At 44.5% G+C, this 21238-nt stretch overlaps 1 protein-coding gene across 2 annotated transcripts in view; it reads left to right on the forward strand.

Moving 5' to 3' along the window:
• Positions 1-19929, forward strand: part of IRF2 (interferon regulatory factor 2) — a 43538-nt gene extending 23609 nt beyond the window's left edge. For both annotated transcript variants that reach the window (XM_059817802.1, XM_009808886.2), the window contains exons 3-9: positions 1150-1249; positions 1867-2043; positions 4061-4107; positions 8095-8206; positions 12243-12407; positions 17396-17442; positions 18898-19929. In XM_059817802.1, coding sequence (XP_059673785.1) covers positions 1150-1249; positions 1867-2043; positions 4061-4107; positions 8095-8206; positions 12243-12407; positions 17396-17442; positions 18898-19209 — 960 coding nt within the window. In that variant the 3' untranslated portion in view covers positions 19210-19929. The remainder of the gene's footprint in view (positions 1-1149; positions 1250-1866; positions 2044-4060; positions 4108-8094; positions 8207-12242; positions 12408-17395; positions 17443-18897) is intronic.
• Positions 19930-21238: the final 1309 nt, after the last annotated feature.

Raw genomic sequence — 21238 nt, forward strand, 5'->3', positions numbered from 1 at the left:
CCTCAGGAGGAGGGTGCATTTTGCCCTGAAAATGTTTTTCTCTTCACAGACTGAGAAGTGGATCTAAACCTGTAGTGGCAGTGTTTATAGTGCAAGATGTCTGCATGTAAAGCCAGATAAGATGTATTCCCTCCAACAGGGGAGAAAAAACAAGTGATGTGGAACAAACTCCTTTTGTATGGCTTTGCAGAAATGAGTGTGAAGAGTTTTGAAGCAGCCCTGTAGGTCAGCACATAGGAATTCGTTCCCATGTTGTATGACATAAAAGCACATCTGACCCAGCATCCATCTGGCTCAGTATCCTCTGTGCTAAGTGCTTGTGGAAGGAGTACAGGAAACATGCTGTTAAAGCTCTGAAAGCCATTGGGCTCCCAGAGCTAGAGCTGCATACCAAAACTATCATCTTTAATAGTCACCAGTGTACTGTCTTCTGTGATTTTTTCTGATCCCTTTGGGAATCGGTTTATACTTCCACCACGTAAGGCATGCCCTGATTTAACTACATGTTGTGTGTTAAAAAAAAAATAAAACCCGCCATCCTTTGGATTGCTTTAAATGCACTTCTCTTTGGCCTAAGGTTTCTAAACTAAATTACGTTCAGCTATCTTCAATGCCACCCCTTCACATGGGTGTCTTGTATTTTTTATCCCCACTGGAGAGATGTCTACAGTTCATATATGTCCACTTGCTTGGCATATAAATTTGAGAGATCCCTTTCCTTCACCATGCTACTATTTTACTGGCTGAATTCTAAATCCCTTGAATTTGCTCTGTTCCTATGGCTGTTTAGTTTCATATCTAATTTTTCTAGTCATAAAAGTGTCTGTGCTGCCAAAACTAGCCTTCGTTTGAATGTTTAGAAACGTGTAGCACTGCATGTTTTATCCATGTGTCAGCTTGGAAAGCTGCCAGGCTCATCATCCCTGAAGGGGCTTCTGAGTATTTCATATACTTAGGGCTGTATTCTGCTTTTGGTGATGCCAGTGGATATTTTCCTATTGAGTTCAGTGACAGCGGCACTGGGTTGGAAGGAAGCAAAACACTTACAGATGCTGGAACTGTGCTTTTAAATAAGTAAGTGTCTTAAAGTCATCAGAAGATCCCTCAAGTCAGTCAGTGTTGGCATTTCCTGTTTGTTTTCCCTTCTAGGAGAAGAAGATTTTTCAGATTCCCTGGATGCATGCCGCAAGACATGGGTGGGATGTTGAAAAAGATGCTCCCTTATTTAGAAACTGGGCCATTCACACAGGTATTGGAACTCTCTTTCTACAGGACAGATTTTCACATTGTTTTCCCTTTTAAAGTTACATTTTCCTTCTTTCTTGTCTTTGCTTTTACTAACACAGGGAATGAATGTAAATTTCTAGATTTGTGGGAGGCTGAGTGCTTTTTTCAAGGCCTGCAATACTCTCCAGCTTTATTGAAGTGCCATGACTCATTTGCATTGAGGAACACAGTAAAACTTAATTGATTTAAACGTTAACAAGATTGGGTTCAAAATTGTTGGGAGTAGAGCACACTCAGCACTTTGTAGACTTGGGCCCTTAGGCTTTTTATGCCCTTCTGTGGATTTGAGCCAGACATAATAAAGGTAAATGCTGTGCAAGCTTTTCCACATTGTTGTGGAGTCACATCTGATCTGCAGTGCCCTGGGTCTTTCTTGAGCAGAAACTGTTCATCATGTGTTCTAGAAATGTGCATGGGAATGAGATCACAACGCTCTCTTGCAACCTCAGCTATTGTTTGAATGCTTGTCATGGGAACGGAAGGCTGATACCTTGAAGTTAACCTACACTGTTAGTAATTCGCCTTAGGTTCTCAATTGCACGTTGTGTGGTGTGTGCCTAACTTTCTTTTCTTGCTTAGGAAAATACCAGTCAGGAGTAGATAAACCTGATCCAAAGACGTGGAAGGCAAACTTCCGTTGTGCTATGAACTCTCTGCCTGACATAGAAGAAGTGAAGGACAAAAGTATAAAGAAAGGAAACAATGCCTTCAGGGTGTACCGGATGCTGCCATTATCTGAAAGACCTTCCAAAAAAGGTAGAGGGGAGAGCTTGTCAGCATGAAAATGGTGTTGGGGGCATTGTTATTATTTTGGGGCCTGCAAAATGTGCTGGTTCTACTTCTGCTGTGAAGCTGGATGTTTTTATCCAGATGTTCCCCAGAACTTAGGAACAGCTGTATGAAAAATGGGCTGCATTCACTTAAGAGAACAAGCCGCTTGGAGAGAGGATCAACCCCCAAGCTCGTGATGCATGTAAATTGTGTTAGTTCTGTTAAAGCTGATGGAGTTGTGTTCAGATGCTAGTCCCAGGTCTCCTTCAGTCAAGGAAGATGATTAGAAGGATCAATGTATTTAACTCAGTGGGGCTCATTCAGAATACAGTGGCAGACATTTTGGCATCTTTTTTCAAGCAAGCGTAGAAATAAACTGGCGCTCTGATGAGCTGAGTGGGAGCAGTACACTCTCTGCTCAGAACATTAAACCGTGAAACCACTTTGTTAGTTATGTAGCTACACCAGGCCATGAAAAACCAGCCCCCACAGCATGATAATGGTGAAATGGGAAACTGTGTTTGAATTCCCAAATTTAAGGATTAGGTCTCACACCTGCCAGGAGAGGACCTAACCGCCAGGTCTGTCTCATGAGTATTTGGTTTCTTAGGAGTAGAAACATTGGCTTCTTTATGGCTCATCAGCTTCCTTAAGGCTTCGTTACTGGTTTATTGAGTAGAACGATGGCTTCCTTAGTCCTCTGGTATTCTCTGGTGTCTAGGATTTTTGGATAAAAAGAACCTGCAAACCAAACACACGGTGTTCCTCTAAAATCCAATTCAGTTCACTGGTAGCTCAGTTTGCTATTTTCTTAAATTGAGAAGTGAAAGGCACATCTTCAGTTTAAGATCAGTGTGATTGGAAATTATGAACTCTGGCACTTTTGGGACAGAATCATACTATGAAAGGGAGATCAATCTGCAAAAGGTAGAACATTTGCTTTGAAACTGTTTCCAGTCTCTTGTCAGTGGTGTATTTTGTATGTTCAGGTATATTTCCCTGAACCATAACCTGTCCCAGTGTGGTAGATTCCTCTCATAGCTGTAAGAACTAGAAAAGTTCATCATGAAAGCTGAGATTCTGGAGATGGGGGCTGTAGCAAGAGAGGATTCTGCAACTAGTCCAGTTACTATAAAACTCTGACGTATTTTGAGCCCTGTATATATTCTCACATGCCCTTTCTACGTGGCTAAATTTATGTATGAGTGAGAGCAAAAGAATTTGGCTGCAAACATTCCTAATTCTCAGTGCTATCTTGTAGAAGAGATGGGAGAAATCCCTGGGACACGTCTGTGCAAACAGTGGGCTAGAGCTGAGCTTGCATCAGCAGGTCTGAGCTACACATCAGGGTCTTGTCAGGTCAGAGCAGGGGCAGCAGTGCTGAGGTCTGCCAAGGCACACGACATTTTGTGAGGGTCATATGCTGTGTGGTTTTCTGGATTCTCAAGTCCAACATGATTGCATAAACCACTTTTGCATGAATTACAATATATATTCCCCCTCCCCGCCCCCCAGGTTGCTACTATTTACAAAAATATTTGTTGAAGTTTATTGTGATCTCTTTTCACATTAAATCAACGAACAATCTCTCTTTTCCTATAGCTACAGCTACAGTGATGAGACATATATTTTGATTTTTTTTCCCTTTAAGAATATTTTTGTCCCCCCTTCCTTAATTTTTTTAACAGGCCTCGTTACTTAGTTTGTTGCTCTTCCGTATTTTTTGCCTTGATTTTTTGACTGCAGTTGCTTTCCTCAGTCTCATCGTGGTTCTTTTTTGTAGCCCTCTAAAAATGAAACAAAGCCAGAGTGTTCAAGATGAATTTTTGACTGCCCAGGCCTTAAGGGGGATTTAAAATTAAGCAAAATGTGTTCTCCCTTTCCTAGGAGGTGCTGCCATTTTGAGGCATGTTTTGAGGCTATTTGTTGGTGAATATAGAAAAGTGTGAAGGATAACTCATGGCACACAGAACCTTAAGAAATCTTCCTTCTGTTGTTGCAGGAAAAAAAACAAAGTCTGAGAAGGATGACAAATTCAAACAAATTAAGGTAAGAAGTGACTGTTTAATAGTGCGAGAGCCTGTGAAAACAATCTGTTGCAAATTTTTTTAATAGCCACAGTAGTATATTGTGGTGGATATTTGCTAATCTCTTTCGCTTGTGGTTTGGTTAAGTAGCTACAGTTACATGGGATGTTTGGGTGTTTTTTTTAAAAACGTGAAGGCTGTTAGAACCGTGACTGACGTCATCGGTTGACACAGCCCTTGTGTTACAACGCCTGGAGGTTGGAAAACTGGCAGCCTCAGCAATACATTTGCCATTTGTTTGTCTGTGTAAGTAGAAATACAGTAATTATGGAAGGAATGCTTCTGAACAATAGAGCTACCTTTTGGAGCAATTAATTTCTGTGCGTAAGGCATTGGAAATTCATTTTCGTTTAGGCAAGGGTGTGAAGTTCTGTCAGAGTTGCACCTTCTGCTCATGTTTTGTCAGTTAGAAGACCTCAGTTGTAAAGCTTCTCAGTCACTGCCTGAGATTTCTGCTCGTTCAGAGCATGGACCCAGACTGACGTTAGCTTTCTCTGCAAAGCGTGGTGTTTCCTAGCTTTCGCACTTCTGCCAGGCGCCTCTGTGAGGTGGTCAGTATTACACACTGGCAGGATTTGGTCCACCTTCGATTTTTTCAAAAAGCAAATCACAAAGGTTTCAGACTTTCAGCCTTCAGTAAAGTTGGTGTTCTTGGCTTGCATGTAGCAGCCGTGTCTGCAGCAGGAGGGCAGCTTGGTCCTCTGCTGCTCGCTTGTAAAGGGCTGTGCCACCCATGCCTGGGTGCAGGTTCTGCACCTGCTGGCCAGGAGATGCTCTGGGCCAGGTGAACACGGAGGCCTGGGAAAACTCCTGCATTGAAATCAGGTTTGGAAGGCAGACGCTGTCCCAGCAGTTGTGACTTGTGGAGTTACTTGTCAGAACACTGTGATTTTTAAATTGTCTTAAAGGAACCCCTTTTTAATCATCCTATCTGGATCACGCAGCCATGTGTGCTTGTTATAATGTGACTCTGATGGTAGCCTGTCTTCAGAAGGAGCCAGTAAATTCCTTCGGTCAGAGCAGAGCAGCATGTGATGCCTGCCAAAGCTGGCAGCAGCACTTTGCCATTCCCCTCCTTCGTAATCTTTCTTTTAGTCAAAATACTACATGCCTGAAAAGCTGTAGAGGCGCTTGAACAATCTTGTCCTCTCCATTAAGATTAATCTCACAAATAGTCATTGCTGAGGGAGTCCCAGTGATGCCTGGGAGATTAGTACATGTGGTGTTAGGCCTGGGAGTAGATGACAGTGGGGCGATGCTCGCAGCTTTTGGGAGCACTTTCCTCCAGCTCGCTTGCCCTGAGCTGCACAGAAGCATTAGGCCAGGCAACGCAGGAGCAGTGAGCTGAGTTGGCCGTGCCTCTAGCATGTACACCTACCAGCGATACCTACTACAGGTATACGGCTCACCAGCCACCAACTATGATATGGCTACTTAGCTCTTGTAGGCTTTGAGCTGGGGCCAGATAGTATTCCTGTCTGTTCCCCCTTATTCTGACAAATGCATACAAGAGCTGGCCTCCTGGTACTCCTGGATTTTAAAATAGATGCTCCTTCCATGCTCAGCTACTGTTAGACTGACTATTGAATGTTGAAGGCTATAATAGTGGAGAAGGGTGGTGGATGAATTAATGCAAATGCACATTTCTGAGCATTGAAAGCTGCTTATAATTGCTTTGCTTGGTGATGTGAATTCCTGAGATCTGAGTTGTGTGTTTTGCATTGAACGTCTTGCAGTTACCCTGAAAACCTCTTTTCAGTGGAGGTGAGTGGGAGGCTGCTCCACGATCTGCCTGGTAACTGCAATGGGGTAAATATCAGCAGAGGGAGAAGCTGAGGATCCGAGTGCAGATCTGCAAAGGGACTTCAGCATAGCAAGAGTCTCGCATTGAGCTCTCTGCTGTTGCCACTACTGGACCCTGTGGGCACCCACAGCAGGTGCTGGTGGGGGTGAAGAGCCCTGCCAGGCCTTTCTGAGCTTGAGCAGGGTGCTCAGGGCACTTCCCTACTTGTCCCCCTGGATGTGAGAGACCTGGTCCTTACCAAATTCCTGCTCTGCATTAGGCCAGGGGGGCTGCCAGCAGGTCTCCCACCTCACAGGTAGATCTCTGACCACTGGGCTTTGGGGCAAACAGTGTCTCTCCATTAAAACGTGAATTCTCAGCAATGGGAGAAGGATGTAAGTGTCTGAGTAGCCTAGATAAAAACAGGCTCTTCCCTTTGAAACAAAATTAAGGGCTAAACTGCCTGCCTGAGGCTTAATTTCTGCCTTATCATAGATGTATCCTTTTGACAGTGCATGCAGCTCCCTGTTGAGACGTTTGTTAAATTCTAAGTGATGCCTTTCCCCATGCATTTAGCTTAGGCTTCCAGCAGGCATCTGGACACTGAAAATTTAGGTGATTTAACACCAGCTGTGCCAGTGTCCAAGTCCCTTCGTTGATCTGGCACCATCACCCGAGTTCCAGGATGCATATTGGTTTCTGCAGCTTGAAAGCAGCTACTAAATAAATTTCCCTGTAACCAAGCCTCAGTAAAGCTGAGCAAGGTGCTGCGTTCCCAGCGTTCCCATGGGGGCTGCTGTGTTTGCTGGGGCATTGCACAACACCAGAGGCTCAGGGCTCCAGTGTGCAGCCCTAACCTGTTTCTGTAGTCATTGATCCTCAGTGGATCAATAGCAGCTAATTTTATCTTTTCTGGCTTTCCAACTCTGACCTGCAGGTCGACACAACCGGTGCAGCTCATCAAAGCCCTAGTTGCCATTAGCACTAACTTTGCACTCTTCTGATGTGCAGAGGGGTCTTGGGACAGAGTGTGCATTTGCCTTGCTTAATGGCTGGGAAGGTGCAGACTTGTGTCGAAGTGACAGGTCTTTTTGAGTGGATCACAATCACAACATGAGTCATCCAGGAAAGACCTGTGATGCTGTCCCCAGTTTTTTGTCCCCATGATGACTGTTCATATGGTTAGGACTATGAAGGGCTGGCACCACAAGTCTTGAGGTTCACCGTTGTCCTGCCCTTGCGGAAATGCTTTGGAGCAGTGAAAATGGGCATGGCGTGGCATCAGATCCAACTGGTAGCTTTGCACCTCTCTGCAGATGTCTCTGGGTCAGCAGCAAGGCAGAACATCCCTTGCAGGGCTGGCACTGCCAGCCCAGAGTAAGAGCAGAAGACTTCAGACTTTGTCACCGATAACCCCGTAAGGGAGCCAATACCAAGGAGGAGGTGGGACCTCTAGATAATCCTTTAAATGTGTTTATAGCTTTTTAAAGAAATCCTGAGTTTATGGAATTAAACTTTTTGGTGTCTGTTCTGAAGGGAGTTTTTTAGATTCCCACGCGAGTATACCAGACCTACAGAGATGCATCCTGTGGAAAGCTCAGTCTGTGTAGAACAGGTGGTGTTTTCCCAACGGTATTGCCCTGTGGTAATGTTTATGATGTGATCTAAAAGGCTATATTTAGTGTAAACACTTCGGTTTGCTTTCAGGCTTGCTGCAGAGAAAAATTAAGGCTAGAATTTAGTAATTGCTGTACAGAAGCTAAGGCTTCCTTTCAGAGAGCTCTAAGAGGTACAGCATGTTTGGAGGGGAATGAGGATGAATATTAAAGAGTACTGTTTTAAAGCAGTGTTTCTTCCTTATTTGTTCCAAATGTTAATCTCTTGTAGTAAATAGCACACTAATTTCTTGCTCTCTGAAGGCTCACTCTAAATCTGAAAATTAAAAAAAGCTTTTGTTTCAAAGCAGAAGATTTGGAAATGGAGTAGACTCTGGCTTCTTCTCAGACACCCGAAATACTCATTCTAAGACTGTGTCTAGCAGAGAACAGGGAGTATATGGCAGGCAGAAGTGATACGCGTTATTACCATCTCAGAACAAAGAGATTAACTGAGTCCAGGCTCCTAAAATAAATCAAACCTGACCCAACTGTACTGTTTTCATTCTAGCAAGAGCCAGTTGAATCATCTTTTGGGATTAATGGGCTAAATGATGTCACTTCTGACTATTTCCTGTCCTCCAGTATAAAAAATGAAGTTGACAGTACAGTGAACTTTGTAGGTAAGTACTCCTATGCTTTTCTTATATGCTAAGCATACAGGTGACTTCAAAAACTCCTTTGACTCTGCCAAACTCAATTTTCCATCAGCATTTTGCACTTTGGATAACACCATGGTTACAGTCAGGTCAACACATTTTTCACTAGCCTAAGTCACACGAGGTTGCAGGTCAGCCCCACCACCTTGCAGAGACAGTGAGCAGCACTGTGGCAGTGTGGTGGTTCCTCTTAGAGAGAGCAGAGCACTTACAGACATGCTCAGGTGGCTTTTCCTGACATGAACTTACTCCACAGGATAGTCCTCAGCTATGAGGAAACTGTAGCCAGTGTCACACGGGAGTTAAACTGCAGTTGGATGGCAGTTTCCCATTGCTCAAAGCAGACGTTTGTATAGGGTACTGTTTTATTTGGGAGTTTAAGGCTGCAGATGAAATGGAGGAACTTGGTTCTTTCTACTGGTACCTCAGCAGCAGAGTTAGTTCTTAACATCGCTGAGCTAACAACAAGGATCAGCGAAGACTGCGTTTAGAAACTGGTACATTAGGAATTAGCTGTCATCTCAGCATGTGAATAATTGGTTCTCAGTAGAATAACTGGGCTGTTTTTTGACAGCTCTTTTTTGGCTGAGGTTGCCACTGCAGCGGGAGCTCCTAGAAGTGTGACCCATATACCATTTTCTCTAGAATTCCGCTTCTATATATGTTGGAAAAGTGTTTGAAAAATATGTTAGTCTTCTGTTTGGAGAGATGGCAGAAATTATGTGCAGTGACTATTTTTGATGCCCATTAGGTTGCAGGGCTTTGCATAGTCATTCCCCTCAAGTACGTCTGTGACTGAGGAGTTTGTGAGTAGTTTTCCTCTCTTTATGGCAGTTCATTTAATCAGCTGTTGCTTTGTAAGAGTGTTAGAACATGATTGTTGCTCCTACTATTACAGAGGGTTTTATAACTTGAAGGAATAGCACTGTAGTGCTATTAGTGCTTCCTATTTACTAACTGACTGTCGTGGTTTAACCCCAGCCAGCAATTAAGCACCACATGGCCGCTTGCTCACTCCCCCCAGTGGGATGGGGAAGAGAATGGGCGAAAAGGTAAAACTCATGGGTTGAGATAAAAACAATTTAATAGGACAGAAAAGGAAGATAATAGTAACAGTGATAAAAAAATATATACAACAAGTGATGCACAATGCAGTTGCTCACCACCTGCTGACTGATGCCCAGCCAGTTCCCGAGCAGCAGCCCCACCCCAGGTTTTTTTGTTGAGCGTGACATCATATGGTATGGAATATCCCTTTGGTCAGTTGGGGTCAGCTGTCCCGGCTGTGTCCCCTCCCAGCTTCTTGTGCACTTGGCAGGGCAGTGTGGGAAGCTGAAAAGTCTTTGACTTTGTGTAAGCGCAGCTCTGCAACAACTAAAACATCAGTGTGTTATCAACATTACTCTCATCCTAAATCCAAAACACAGTACTATACCAGCTACTAGGAAGAAAATTAACTCTATCCCAGCCGAAACTGGGACACTGACTCATAAACAAATCTGAAACACGCAAAAGCCAATATGCAGTCCCAAGGAAGAAGCTTCATACACTTTTGCTTTATTTTACAGTCTTAAAGTCAAACAGAGATCAGTTAACAGCAGTCTTTGGAATGTACCTGGTGTTCCCCAAAATCCACTAACATCAGAGAGAGTAATTTTGCTGCAGACATCTCAGTTTTCTACAGTACAGTGTGTCCTGAACTCCTGCTCGATTTTATGATGAGATCAATGCATGTTGCACCCTAGAAGATCTCAGTAATTTACAGGACAGGACACATAGTGGAAACATCAACATCTAAGAATGGTCAAAGGTCTGTGGTGGAAACCAAGCAAGATGTTCAGAGGAACAGGACTGAATTTGCACCTTAAGGGCTTTCATTTTTCTCTGGACTCACAGAATCCATTTTCAGGGGTAGGACAGCAAGGCTCAGGTGGGTAGCTGTCATCCAGTGTTGTTTAATTAATGTCTTGTGAATTGTGCTGCTTATCCAGACTGGAGAGAGAAGTCCTTATTTAGGACTGCAAGCAGGATTTAAATGTAAATGGGGAAAAAAGGGTAAACTAGATCTGTTCTGCAGAAAGGAGGGAAGTCAGCTGGAGGGGAAGAAAGATGAAGAGCACTTGCAGTGTTTCTGACATACGTGCAGCTCACAGGAAAGTGGTGGCATATTGCCCAAGTGAGCAGTAATTTTCACTGTGCAAGTTATCTCTTGGGGTGGGTAAGAATTCATCAGGTACTGAGGAGGAAGATAAAACAGTGCAGATGGCCTTCTCATACCCTGACGAGGTTGCACAACATTGGTTTCTCCTAGATAAAAATTAACTCTGTGTGTGTGTGCTCTTGGCCCCCGCACCCCACTCAATAAAAATCAGATTGTTTCAGAACCAGCAAAGGTGGAAATACAGTGGAAACAAAATATCTGGAACAAAATCATAGTGATTGTAGTGATTCAACTTCTAAAAAAACCACTATCCACTATTTATGTAATTTTCTTTATGCTGGAGTTGTCTCATAAAATATACATCCAGCTTTGGGGGACTTTACAGAGGTTACCTGGCACGTCACAAAGCAAAATGATACGCAGCTTTTCTCTGGGAGAAAAACGTGTCACTTTTTCAGAAAGTCATGTTCTTCTAGCCTTGTCTAAAGATAGAAGGCAGGAATGGATTGTGTGTATGTACATGTGCATTCATGCATATTTGTCTTAGTTCATCCAGGAACAGAGGCTGTCTTTTGCCTTTTTTAAAATTAATGATTAGAGTGCTTAGGTCACTTAAAAGAATTTCAAGATCTACTGTGTTTCATTGCCTAATTTTTTTTCCCATCATGGGTCTAGAAAAAAATGTACTGTCTGAATTTCTAACAACACAGCACTGTGTTTGTACAGAATTCGCCTGTATTAAGATTGTTCCTTTTGAAGCTTTATGTTTCAGTGAAAGAATATCTGTAGTCCTTCCCTTTCTCTTGGACAACTGTGGATTCAGGTTAACCATCTTCTGAGACAGCTCCATCCCTGTGTGCTCTTCAAATCTATTTAGTGGCTTTCAGCTCTGTGCTGGATTAATGCAGTTGTCATGTATTCGTACTGCTGGAATCGATAGGGGAGTTGTACAAGACAGAGGGGATTGTCTCAAGCAGCTCCAGAGAAGTGAGATTCTGGCTTTCACTGTAGTTTTGCTTTGCTCAGTAGCTTCTTGGTACCTTGGTTTATTCCCCTGTTTCAAAAGGATGTTGTGTAGCACAGTTAATATCTGCAAAGCATTTCAGGTCACTTGCAAAGCGTTCATGGTGCCTTCACTTTGTAGAAATAAATAATGTTCCTTTGGTATTAAATATCATGTGCCTGGAGGAATAGGAAAACCCTCTGTTAGTTACTAACCAGACTGTAGCTTTTAGTCACAGACATTGCAAGGATCAGTGAGAATAAGCATCTAACTGAAGGAGACATTTTTCACAGATTTGTGACATGTATAAATCAGAGTCCCACCGTGTTTTACATGACTACGTGGCCAGTTTTTTGCATGCCAGTTCTGATCTTCTGGTGCATAATTTACACAAGAGCATCCAGAGGCAATGGGATGTTGGCAGCTTGCTGGGTGAGGATGCTTTCCCAGCTGAGGAGAGATTGCTGGTGTCCTGGTGAGACCATGTTTCTGGGCGGAGGAGGAGTGTGGCTGTGGTCTTCCCTGGGAAAGCCTCTGGACAGCTGGTATGTCAAGGAGGGCTCAAGGACGTTATGTGTGAGAGCCAGGGGAGCATTAGGCGTTTTCAGTCATCACAAGTGGGGAAAAAAAAATCTCTGAAGGTGATGAAAACTAAATAAATCACACAGGTTTCCTTTAGAAGTCCCATTGAAAGGAGGTGGTGCACATGGAAGAAAGTGCTGAGAGAAAGTATTGAAAACTCACTCAAATACCAAGCAAGCTCCAAGGACAGGCTCTTATAGATCCAGCGGGGTTGAGGTGTTATGAGTAATCAATTTTTTATTTCTAAACCCAAGTTGTAGGACAGCCGCACCTTGATGGCAGCAGCGAGGAGCAGGTGATAGTTGCCAATCCTCCTGATGTTTGCCAGGTAGTAGAGGTGACAACAGAAAGTGACGAACAGCCCCTCAGTATGAGCCAGCTGTACCCCCTACAGATCTCCCCCGTCTCGTCCTATGCAGGTAAGCATTCTGGCATTTCTTTACGCTCTTTTTTTTGGAAATGTTTGGAAGACACTGTGGGAAAGGGGGCTCTTCAGGGTAGCTGGCAAAGATCCAGAACTGGTTATTCGTCTGTCTTCTGCATTTTTAATGAAACTCAAAAACTCACAGTCCTCTACTCATTTCACCTTGGGAAACAACTCGCCAGATCTGAGGTTGAAATGTAAGCTGCAGATTTTAGCCTGTGACTGATGGAAAAAGAACCTTTTTAGGTGTAATGCAGAGATGTTTTTTTCATCTTTTATTAGAGGGGCATTTTCAGTGGTACAAATGATGTGCTGCAAATTTGATGTGTCCCCCTTGTCCCCTGACTTACTAAGGATTAAAGGTCTTCTCTGCTGTATGTTTCCTCAGTGTCTAGCACAATAGGCAGAGAGTGCTAAGGGCTGTAGTCATGGCATATAATGCAGACGTGGAGCTGAAGGCCCTGGGGGAGTGGATCTGTCTTGTTACAAATAGCCTGCAGACTAGAAGAGCCATGTAGTGACTGATAACAAGTGGTCGGTCCTGCAAGCAGCAGAGCTGTGGACGTCTGGCTTCCAACGTCTGCCTCCCATCTGGATTCTCTGATATCTAAGAAGGGGTGAGATAACAAGCTTTTCCCCGAGTCAGGGTGCTAATGGTTTCTCTTTTTTGTCTGGCCCCTTATTTTCATAAAACTGGTAGGAAGTTAAAGAGTCTTTGGCGCTCATTTATCCCTTATCCAAGTCTGACAGCGTGTTCAGAAGTTGTTAGGGGAGAACAGACGGAAGTGCAACGTGGGCACGCTATATAGAGCCCCTGCAGTCATATAAGGCTTATTTCCATAGGAAGCAGGGCAAAACCACATTGGAAAGTAGAAAGAGTTTCAGATCCAACCTGTCCTTCCTTTTTTAATGTGTTGCTAACTTGCAAGCCTCAGGAGACTGGGTAGAAACACAAATGTCTTATTTTTAGGCAAACTTGAGTATTAATTGTTCCCCATGCAATTTATTATTTTACACATGGTTTTGCCTTTGACTCATTAGACTGAAATTACTTCCAGACACATTTTATAAAATATGTATTTAGTAATTTTTATCTTTAGGTCAGGGTGAATAGTATGATGTTCTTTTGAATAGCCTCCAGTGTTAGTCTCACACATGTTGATAAATGATTATGCTTCCTAATGTGTTTAGTCTGTAATGGCCAAAGCATTTAGAAGGACTTTGCAAAATCTAAGGCAGGGGGATGAGGGTGCTTTAACTTAGTAGCAGCTGGGAGATGGGGCCTTTGAAACATTTGTCCTCTTTCTATATGCTTCTTGCAAAACTTTTCCAGTCTGCGTGAACACAGTGATGCTTTCTTTTAACCTCAGCTACAGGATCTAAGTTCTTGGAATGCAAACAAAAGTAACTGTCTTGGTCTGAAAGTCATGGTGGTTGCTTAGGCTGGGATGATGAGGGGGGTGGTCTGGTGACAGGAGAACCACCCTGACACAAGCAAGTTGTGAGCTACCTCCCCTAAAGTCAATGCAACAAGCCTGCATAAGGAAAATGAGGCATGACTGAAGTAGTTCTGCTATCCCCTTATGTTGTCGTAGGATCCCGGTGGCCTTCAGCTGTCCTAACTTATACCAGGACCTGCTAGCCCATTATTCAGATAATGCAGAGATGATTTCATGCCACTGACATGCTTTTGAATGCATCTCAAGGTGGCTCTTGATGATCCTGGTTACTCTAGCTAGAGGCCAGCAAGAAGTGGAGTACTGCAAGGGTCTGTCCTGGGACAAGTCCTATTTAATATATTAATGAGCAGAAGAGGTGTTGGAGTACACACTTGTGAAGTTTACAGGTGAGACCAAATAGGGGACACCAGTTGATATGCTTGAGGGCGGGACCACCATCCAGAGAGACCTGGAGAGTCTGCAGGAATTGGCCAGCAGAAACCTTAGGAAATTCAGCAAGGACAGATGCCAAGTCCTGTGCCTGGGAAGGAAGAGCCCTTTGCAGCAATAGAGGCTGGGGCTGATGGGGTGGGGAGCAGCTCTGCAGAAATGCAGGTGGGCCGTGAACTGAACATGAGACAGCAGAGCACCCTAGCTACAGAGAAGGCTGCCAGCTTTCAGGAGCATGGCCAGTAAGTGATTATCCCCCTCTACTCAGCACTAGTTACACTACCTCTGGAGTATTGGGTCCAGTCTTGAGCCCCCCCAGTCCAAAAAAGATACAAACAAATGGGAGCAAATTCAGGGAAAGGCTACCAGGATGGTCAAGGGGTGGAGCAGTCACTCTGTGAGGAGATACTGAGGGACTGGGGCTTGTTCAGCCTGGAGAAGAGATCGTTTTGAGGACCTCATAGCAGCCTTCCCCTACCTGCAGGAATGTTATTGAGAAGGCAGAGCCAGGCTCTTCACAGTGATGCATGGTGGGAGGCATAAACTGCAACAAGAGAACTTGGTCCAGCTGGATGTAAGAAAAAATGTCACCTTTTTCACCACAAGGACAGTCAGGCAGGATGCCCAGAAAGGTTGTGCTGCCTCCATCCTCAGAGGTTTTCAAGACCTGACTGGGTAATGCCATGGGCAACCTCATCCAGTCCTGTAGCTGGCCCTGTTTAAGCAAGAGGTTGGGCTATAGACCCTCTGAGGTCCGTTCCAGCCCAAATTGTTCTATGAACCTCTGTATTTTGAAGCATGCATTTGCTCTTGAGGCAGGAGTGAGGACAGGGGTCTATGGTTTGTTAGAATCCCACAACTTGTAGGACACTCTTCTGACTATTTCTGGCTTTGTCTTGCTCCACACAGGCCTGTAAAGGAGAACCACAGGAGCCCTGGCCTTGTGCTCCATGGGTTTGCTGGGTAGAGCTGCCTGCTCTGTCAGGTGCTACCGCTGAATGGCAGGAAAGAGTATAACTGTAACAGCTGTGCAGGAACAGTTAGTTTTGCTCTTCTGAAACAACAACAACAACAACAAAAAGTAGCCTGAGGTATCAGCTGTCCTACATAAATCTGTTTTATTTCAAAGACACCTCTGGTTCCTTTCTGAGGTTACTCAGGCAAGTGATATGAGTGGCCCTTGTGAGTTTTCTCATATTTCCACTGATGTCTATTAAATCCATTTTTTTTAGTACCGAGGCTGTTGTCAGCCTCCTCTTGTGTTTGACACTGATTCAAATAACCTGTGGATTGAAATAACCTCTCTAACTTTCCATGCCTCAGTGGCTAGCTTCCCTGGCTTTGCTAACTATAGTGCTATCTCTTGCTCAGCATTTTGCTATGTATAAACACCAAGGATGGATTCCTTTTCAGCTGCATCACTCTTTTTTTGTTGCCACATGTTTCTTCATGTCAAGGAATATCTGTTTCTTGTCTCTATGTGGATTCCTCCTATTGATTCTATCTCCAGGGCCATTTCTCCTTTGCACACATTAATTTCTGCCTCTCCTCCCCCCCAGTATGGCTTAATTAGCCAGCTTAATCACCTTGGCACATCTCTCTTTACCTGGGCCAGTGAATGAGAAGCCCTGCAGAGCGTTAACTTCACAAGGCTTCGCAATTAGATTTAACCTTTCGGACTGCTCCTCTGCTTACTGCAGGCTGCAGCGGAGACTCTGGAGTAGGGGAGGTGCTGGCTTTGGAAGTAGTAGTCTGGAGTAGCTGAGCTGCCCACTTCCTTGCTTCAGAGGGACTTTGGGTGCACTGAGACGAGGCACAGTCCATGCACCCTTAGCACTCATGTTATGACCAGTGCAGAGCATGAGGTTGCTCTCTGGGAAGGCAGGATCATGGTTTATGGTTGCAGGGGTGCGGGGCCTGTGCAAAGCAGTCTGCATGGGCTAAAATGTGTAACACAGAGCGGAGAGTGGAAATTGGGACTTGAGAGTTCTCTTGCCTGCTACAGTTACTCATCATGTTGTTCCTTCAACCTTGTGATTTCTGGGCTCCTGCTGGCTCAAGGAGTGGATGAACCCTGTCTGCTCAGCCCTGGTTGGGGGGGTTGGAGGAAGACCTCTTCCTGTCGGTAGCCTGATAGATGCCTAGTGTTATCCTCCCAGGAAACAGGAAGGCACAGACCGGTCCTGAAAAGAGGCATTTGTGCCCCATCTTGGATGTATCTGAGGCACGGCACTCTCAACCAGCCCATGGGCCAGGAGCCTGACTCTCAGATGCTGGGAGACCTGCATTCAGATACACTTGCTTGAAAATACAGTCAACATTCCTGGATTTCCGGCTCTTCTGCAAGGGAAGGATACAGCTGCAGGAGGATGGCTGTCCTGCTGGAGCTGCGCCCCTGTGTTTGCAGTCTGGTTGAAGTGATGAGGGTGAGGGAGGCCATGTGTGGCAGGAGGAGGTGATGGGGCTGGAGATAGTAGTGTTTCTACATGCTTGAGTGGTGGGTGAAGGGTTGAGAAATAGGCTGGGGGGGGCTGGGCATGGGTGGCAAAAGCGAAACGAGAACAAAGTATAACAACAGTAATAAAGCGCCAGAAGTGACAACAAGCCCTTGAGGCGGCAGGCTGAGATAAGAGTTCATGAAACAAAAACACACTTATCTCCTCTGGGGTGGAGTGGTTGCTCGTTTTGCAGGGAGATAAAAATAAGGATTTGGACAGAACTTTGCTCTTTGCCAGGCCTGGAGCTGCCAAGAGAGGGCGAGGAAGAGGGGGCATCCCCCTCTTGCAGGAGGCTTTTCCCTCTGCCCAGAAAGCACAGACCTACTTCTTCCTTCTCCATTGCTGTCTTTTCCAGGGTATAGCCATGTTAACTGTGATAACCATGTGAATTTACTCCAGTTCAATGCAGCTGTGCTGTCTAGCCTTTGGATTGATTGCTGTGGCAGGGGTTCCATGGTTCTCTGTTGTTCTCTGGCTGTTTGGCATGACTCTGTCTACTTCCACTTGTTGGAAGTGGATCAGGCCTCTTGAGCTGGATTTTGCTGCTGTAGACAGAATAACGTGATTTTCATTTTTGTTTCTGTTTTGTTTGACAGAAAGTGAAACTACCGATAGTGTTCCAAGTGATGAAGAAAATGCAGAGGTAAGTGTTTTCTGGATTTTTCGCACTTCAGAGCAAGGTCTCAAGAACAATGTCTTGAGTTATTCTTCACACTTCTCTGTTTGCAACTCTGTCTACCAGTGGAGTATTCATTTTAATAATAGCTGGGGGAGAAAAACAAACCAGGAAGGTTCAAGGGAGGCAGACATTTGGATGATTGTCTGGCAGAGTGGCTGACTCTACAAGTTCTTTCTTCCTCATCTGTCCAAACTACAAGGAGATTAATTTGCATGAGAAAATACTCTGGAGAGCCATCAACAGTGCTAGCTAGTTTGTTGATATGGAGTAAACCAGTGGACTTACGTGAATATAAGCGTGTATATGTGTGTGTATGGACTATGCAATGACATTGCTGGGCAGTGAGTATTTTGTCTTGGTTGAAAGCATGCTCGCTTTGTTTTCTTTAAATGGCACCTGAACTCATACAACTGGAGGAAGTGCTTATTACATGTATGATAGAAATGCAACTTGAATGTTTGAGGTATGTGAGGCAGAAAGCTTTCCTGAGCAGTCAGGTGGGTATTGCTGGATGAAAGGAATCCGTGGAGAAAATACCCACCCCATGAACATTTCCTGAGCTGCACCTGTGCCAAACCAGCACTCGTCTTTTCTTTTGGGGCTGCCATCAGGTGACCAGACATACCGATCTCCATGAGTACTTAGAGGCCGGGGGAAGCTCACTGAAAGCACTCAGATGCCCTGTGCTCCAGCTGCATTTTTGCAGAAGGCCTCTTGCAAATCCCTCTCCTGCTGTCCCCCCCTGAAAGCCCTCTGTATTCTCCTTCTTGGAGACCTGCAGGTTGTGCAGCTGTATAGCAGCACGGCTAACCCGCTTGGGTTTGTCTCTCATGCCTTGGTTAGGGTGGAGCCTGTACGTAGACTGCCAGTAATGATTCCCCAAACCTCCTTTGACAGAACATGCCATTGCGGCATGTGTGATGGGGAAGGGACTGAATGCTCATCTTTCCTTGGCAAACCTCGTCCCTGTGATGATGGACACACTGTCAAGTGACAATGGTTTTCCTGGCAGCCTTACCTGTTTGGGTGGTGCTGTTAGAGAGGTCTTGGGTTTCTGTGCCTGCCTGTTGGCAGGAGGATGCTCTCTCTGGTAACTTCCGTTTTGGAGCTTTCAGTGTTTGGTCATCCATGTCCAATTTTGTCTCTGGCATACTGGGAATAAGGCCTTTATTCTCCATCAGAAGAGTGGGCAGAGCTTCTTGAGTGCTGGAGAGTCACCAAGGTTTAGGCACACAACTTCAGAAAGGGAGAAGTGCCTGAGAGCAAAGACATTCAAAGTCAGCAGCTAGAGGCTTTTAGAGATGGGGTAATTCCTGTGTAATTTGTGGATGTTTCTGTCTTCATCTTGTTACTCGGAGCGCTCCACAAAGTCACATTTGCTCATATAGTCTTCCCTCCTTTCCCGCCGCCCTTTTCTAGGGACGACTTCATTGGCAGAAGAAAAACATTGAAGGCAAACAGTATCTCAGCAATCTGGGCATGAGGAACACTTCTCATATGCTTCCCAGCATGGCAACTTTTGTATCCAACAAGCCTGACCTCCAAGTCACCATCAAAGAAGAAAGCTGCCCACTGCCTTACAACAGCTCCTGGCCCCCTTTCCCAGACATCCCTCTGCCACAAGTAGTGTCCACAGCCTCCACGAGCAGCAGCCGGCCAGACCGTGAGACACGGGCCAGCGTCATCAAGAAAACGTCAGACATCACCCAGTCGAGAGTCAAGAGCTGCTAAGCCATTGGCGGTGTGGTTTTTTAGCTTTGTTTTGGTTGGTTTTGTATTTTACGTTTCTCTAGGAGAGGTTCATCCCTTGACGCACACGAGACAAATCTAAGGTAAAGCCTTGGCAATATAAAACATTGCTGTGTCCGACTCCAGTGCCGGAGTGTTTTTAACTCAGGACTCCAGCCGTCAGTATGTACACCTGAACCCAGGCGGACTTCCAAGGTTGCTACATAGGAAAAAAGCCCAAGAGCTTTGGCCCACTCGCAGGTTCCAGTGTTTCATAAGAGGACCAACTGACCACAAGGGAAGTGGTGCTGCTGCGCTTCTTGCTGTCAAGGCTGTGATGGAACTGAAAGCCTCAGAATGGAAGAGAAAATGTGAACTAGCTGGAATATTTTTAAATAAAGAAAAATCTATTGTGAATATTGTACATAGTGCAGTACTAGCAACGTTGCAGTCTGCTTCTGCACCTTATTAAGAAAGCACTTACGAAAGGCCTTTTATTACCTTGCTCTACTTAATGGCACATTGAAGGTCCCTCCCCACCTGTATTCTTTTCCACGGCTATTCTTGCTAAAGTGTCTTTAAAGAATAGAGGAAAGGAAAGGAAGTTAAAACTTCCCATGTGGGTTTCATACATTTTAAGACTGCTTTTCTCATGTTTGTTTCTAATCTGCTATGCTTGAATGCCGCGTGGTACAATAGGAAAAAAAAAAAAGAAACCTATTACAGAGATATTATGCAAATTCCCAGATTTAAAAAAAAGAAAAATACTCTAATTCTAACCAGAGCAAGCTTTTTTATTTTTTATACAGGGGAATATTTTATTCAAAGTAAAATTCTAAAGTGAATATAATTTTTTTTAATCTTTTCTACAGCAAATTTATAATTTTAAGATTCAGTCCTTGGTTATCAGCAGTTATTACATCCTTGTGGCACATTTTTTTTTTAATTTTGTAAAGGTGAAATAGCTTTTATGAGCTCATGTAGCAATCAGATTATCCTGTGGATTGATAATAAATATGGTATATAGTTAAATTTTTAATAATCATCTTGTTTGTCTCTCTTTTTTAATCTTTCAGAAGCCCCAGATGGCATGGGTTTGATAGATGAATGTGCCCTCTTGGAGTGAGCAATTAGCGTGAACTGCCTTTAAAATTTCTGGAGTACTCATCTAACAGGATGGGAAGTACTCTGCTTGAGGCAGCTCAAGGCGGAAAGAGGAACTAGAGTTTAAAGGTGGCGTACTCAAGTTTGGCCTCATGTGCAGAGATTGGGAGTTGGGGCATCTCCTTTGCTGTTGTTCTGTGGTTGGGCTTTGAGCAAGTCACCTCATGGAAGGGATCTTGTGAAAGTCCATCCCCCGCCCAACACAGGCTCAGCTGTGCTTGCCCCATTCCTCATAGATCTCTGTTTAGCTTGCTTGCAGTTTCCTTGTCCGGAAAAATCTCTTTGTTTACAGACTTTCAAGCAATAACTCCTTATTAGTGGAATGAATCAGAAGTCAAATAAACATTCCCCAAGGCTTTCAACATCTACCACGTGATGGCAAGTTCTGATTCTGCTGGGTCTTTGAGCGAAGCTGTTGAGTATCTGATAAAGGGTGTGCCGTGGCTTGCAGGGTTGCGTGGTGGTGGTGGACGGGCTGTGCCATAGACTCTGTGAAGTGCTGTACGCTTTGGGCTGTCACTGGAATGGGCAGAAGTTGAGAGCACTTACCCTCTTGTGGTTTTTTAAGCTGTTGGAAGTTGCACAGGTTGATTCAGGTATGTAAAATATGTTGGCACAGTGTCCTTCAGGTGTGATTACTATTCTGATACCAACCCAACAGATTGCTGAGCTGAGTGCTGTGTATATTGGGCTGATGAGCAGTAACATGCACCAAAATGGCTGTATCACAGGGAGATGTACTAACTGGCTATTGAAAAGGGAAAGCAAACAGTAGGATTTTGCTGTGTTCTTAACCTGATGCCACAATTCCAAATTTCATCACAAGTCTGTGTGAAAATCGCAATTTAGTCTTCCCAACCCACTGCCC

Source organism: Gavia stellata, chromosome 5 (assembly GCF_030936135.1).
Source record: "Gavia stellata isolate bGavSte3 chromosome 5, bGavSte3.hap2, whole genome shotgun sequence".
Classification (NCBI taxonomy): Eukaryota; Metazoa; Chordata; class Aves; order Gaviiformes; family Gaviidae; genus Gavia; species Gavia stellata.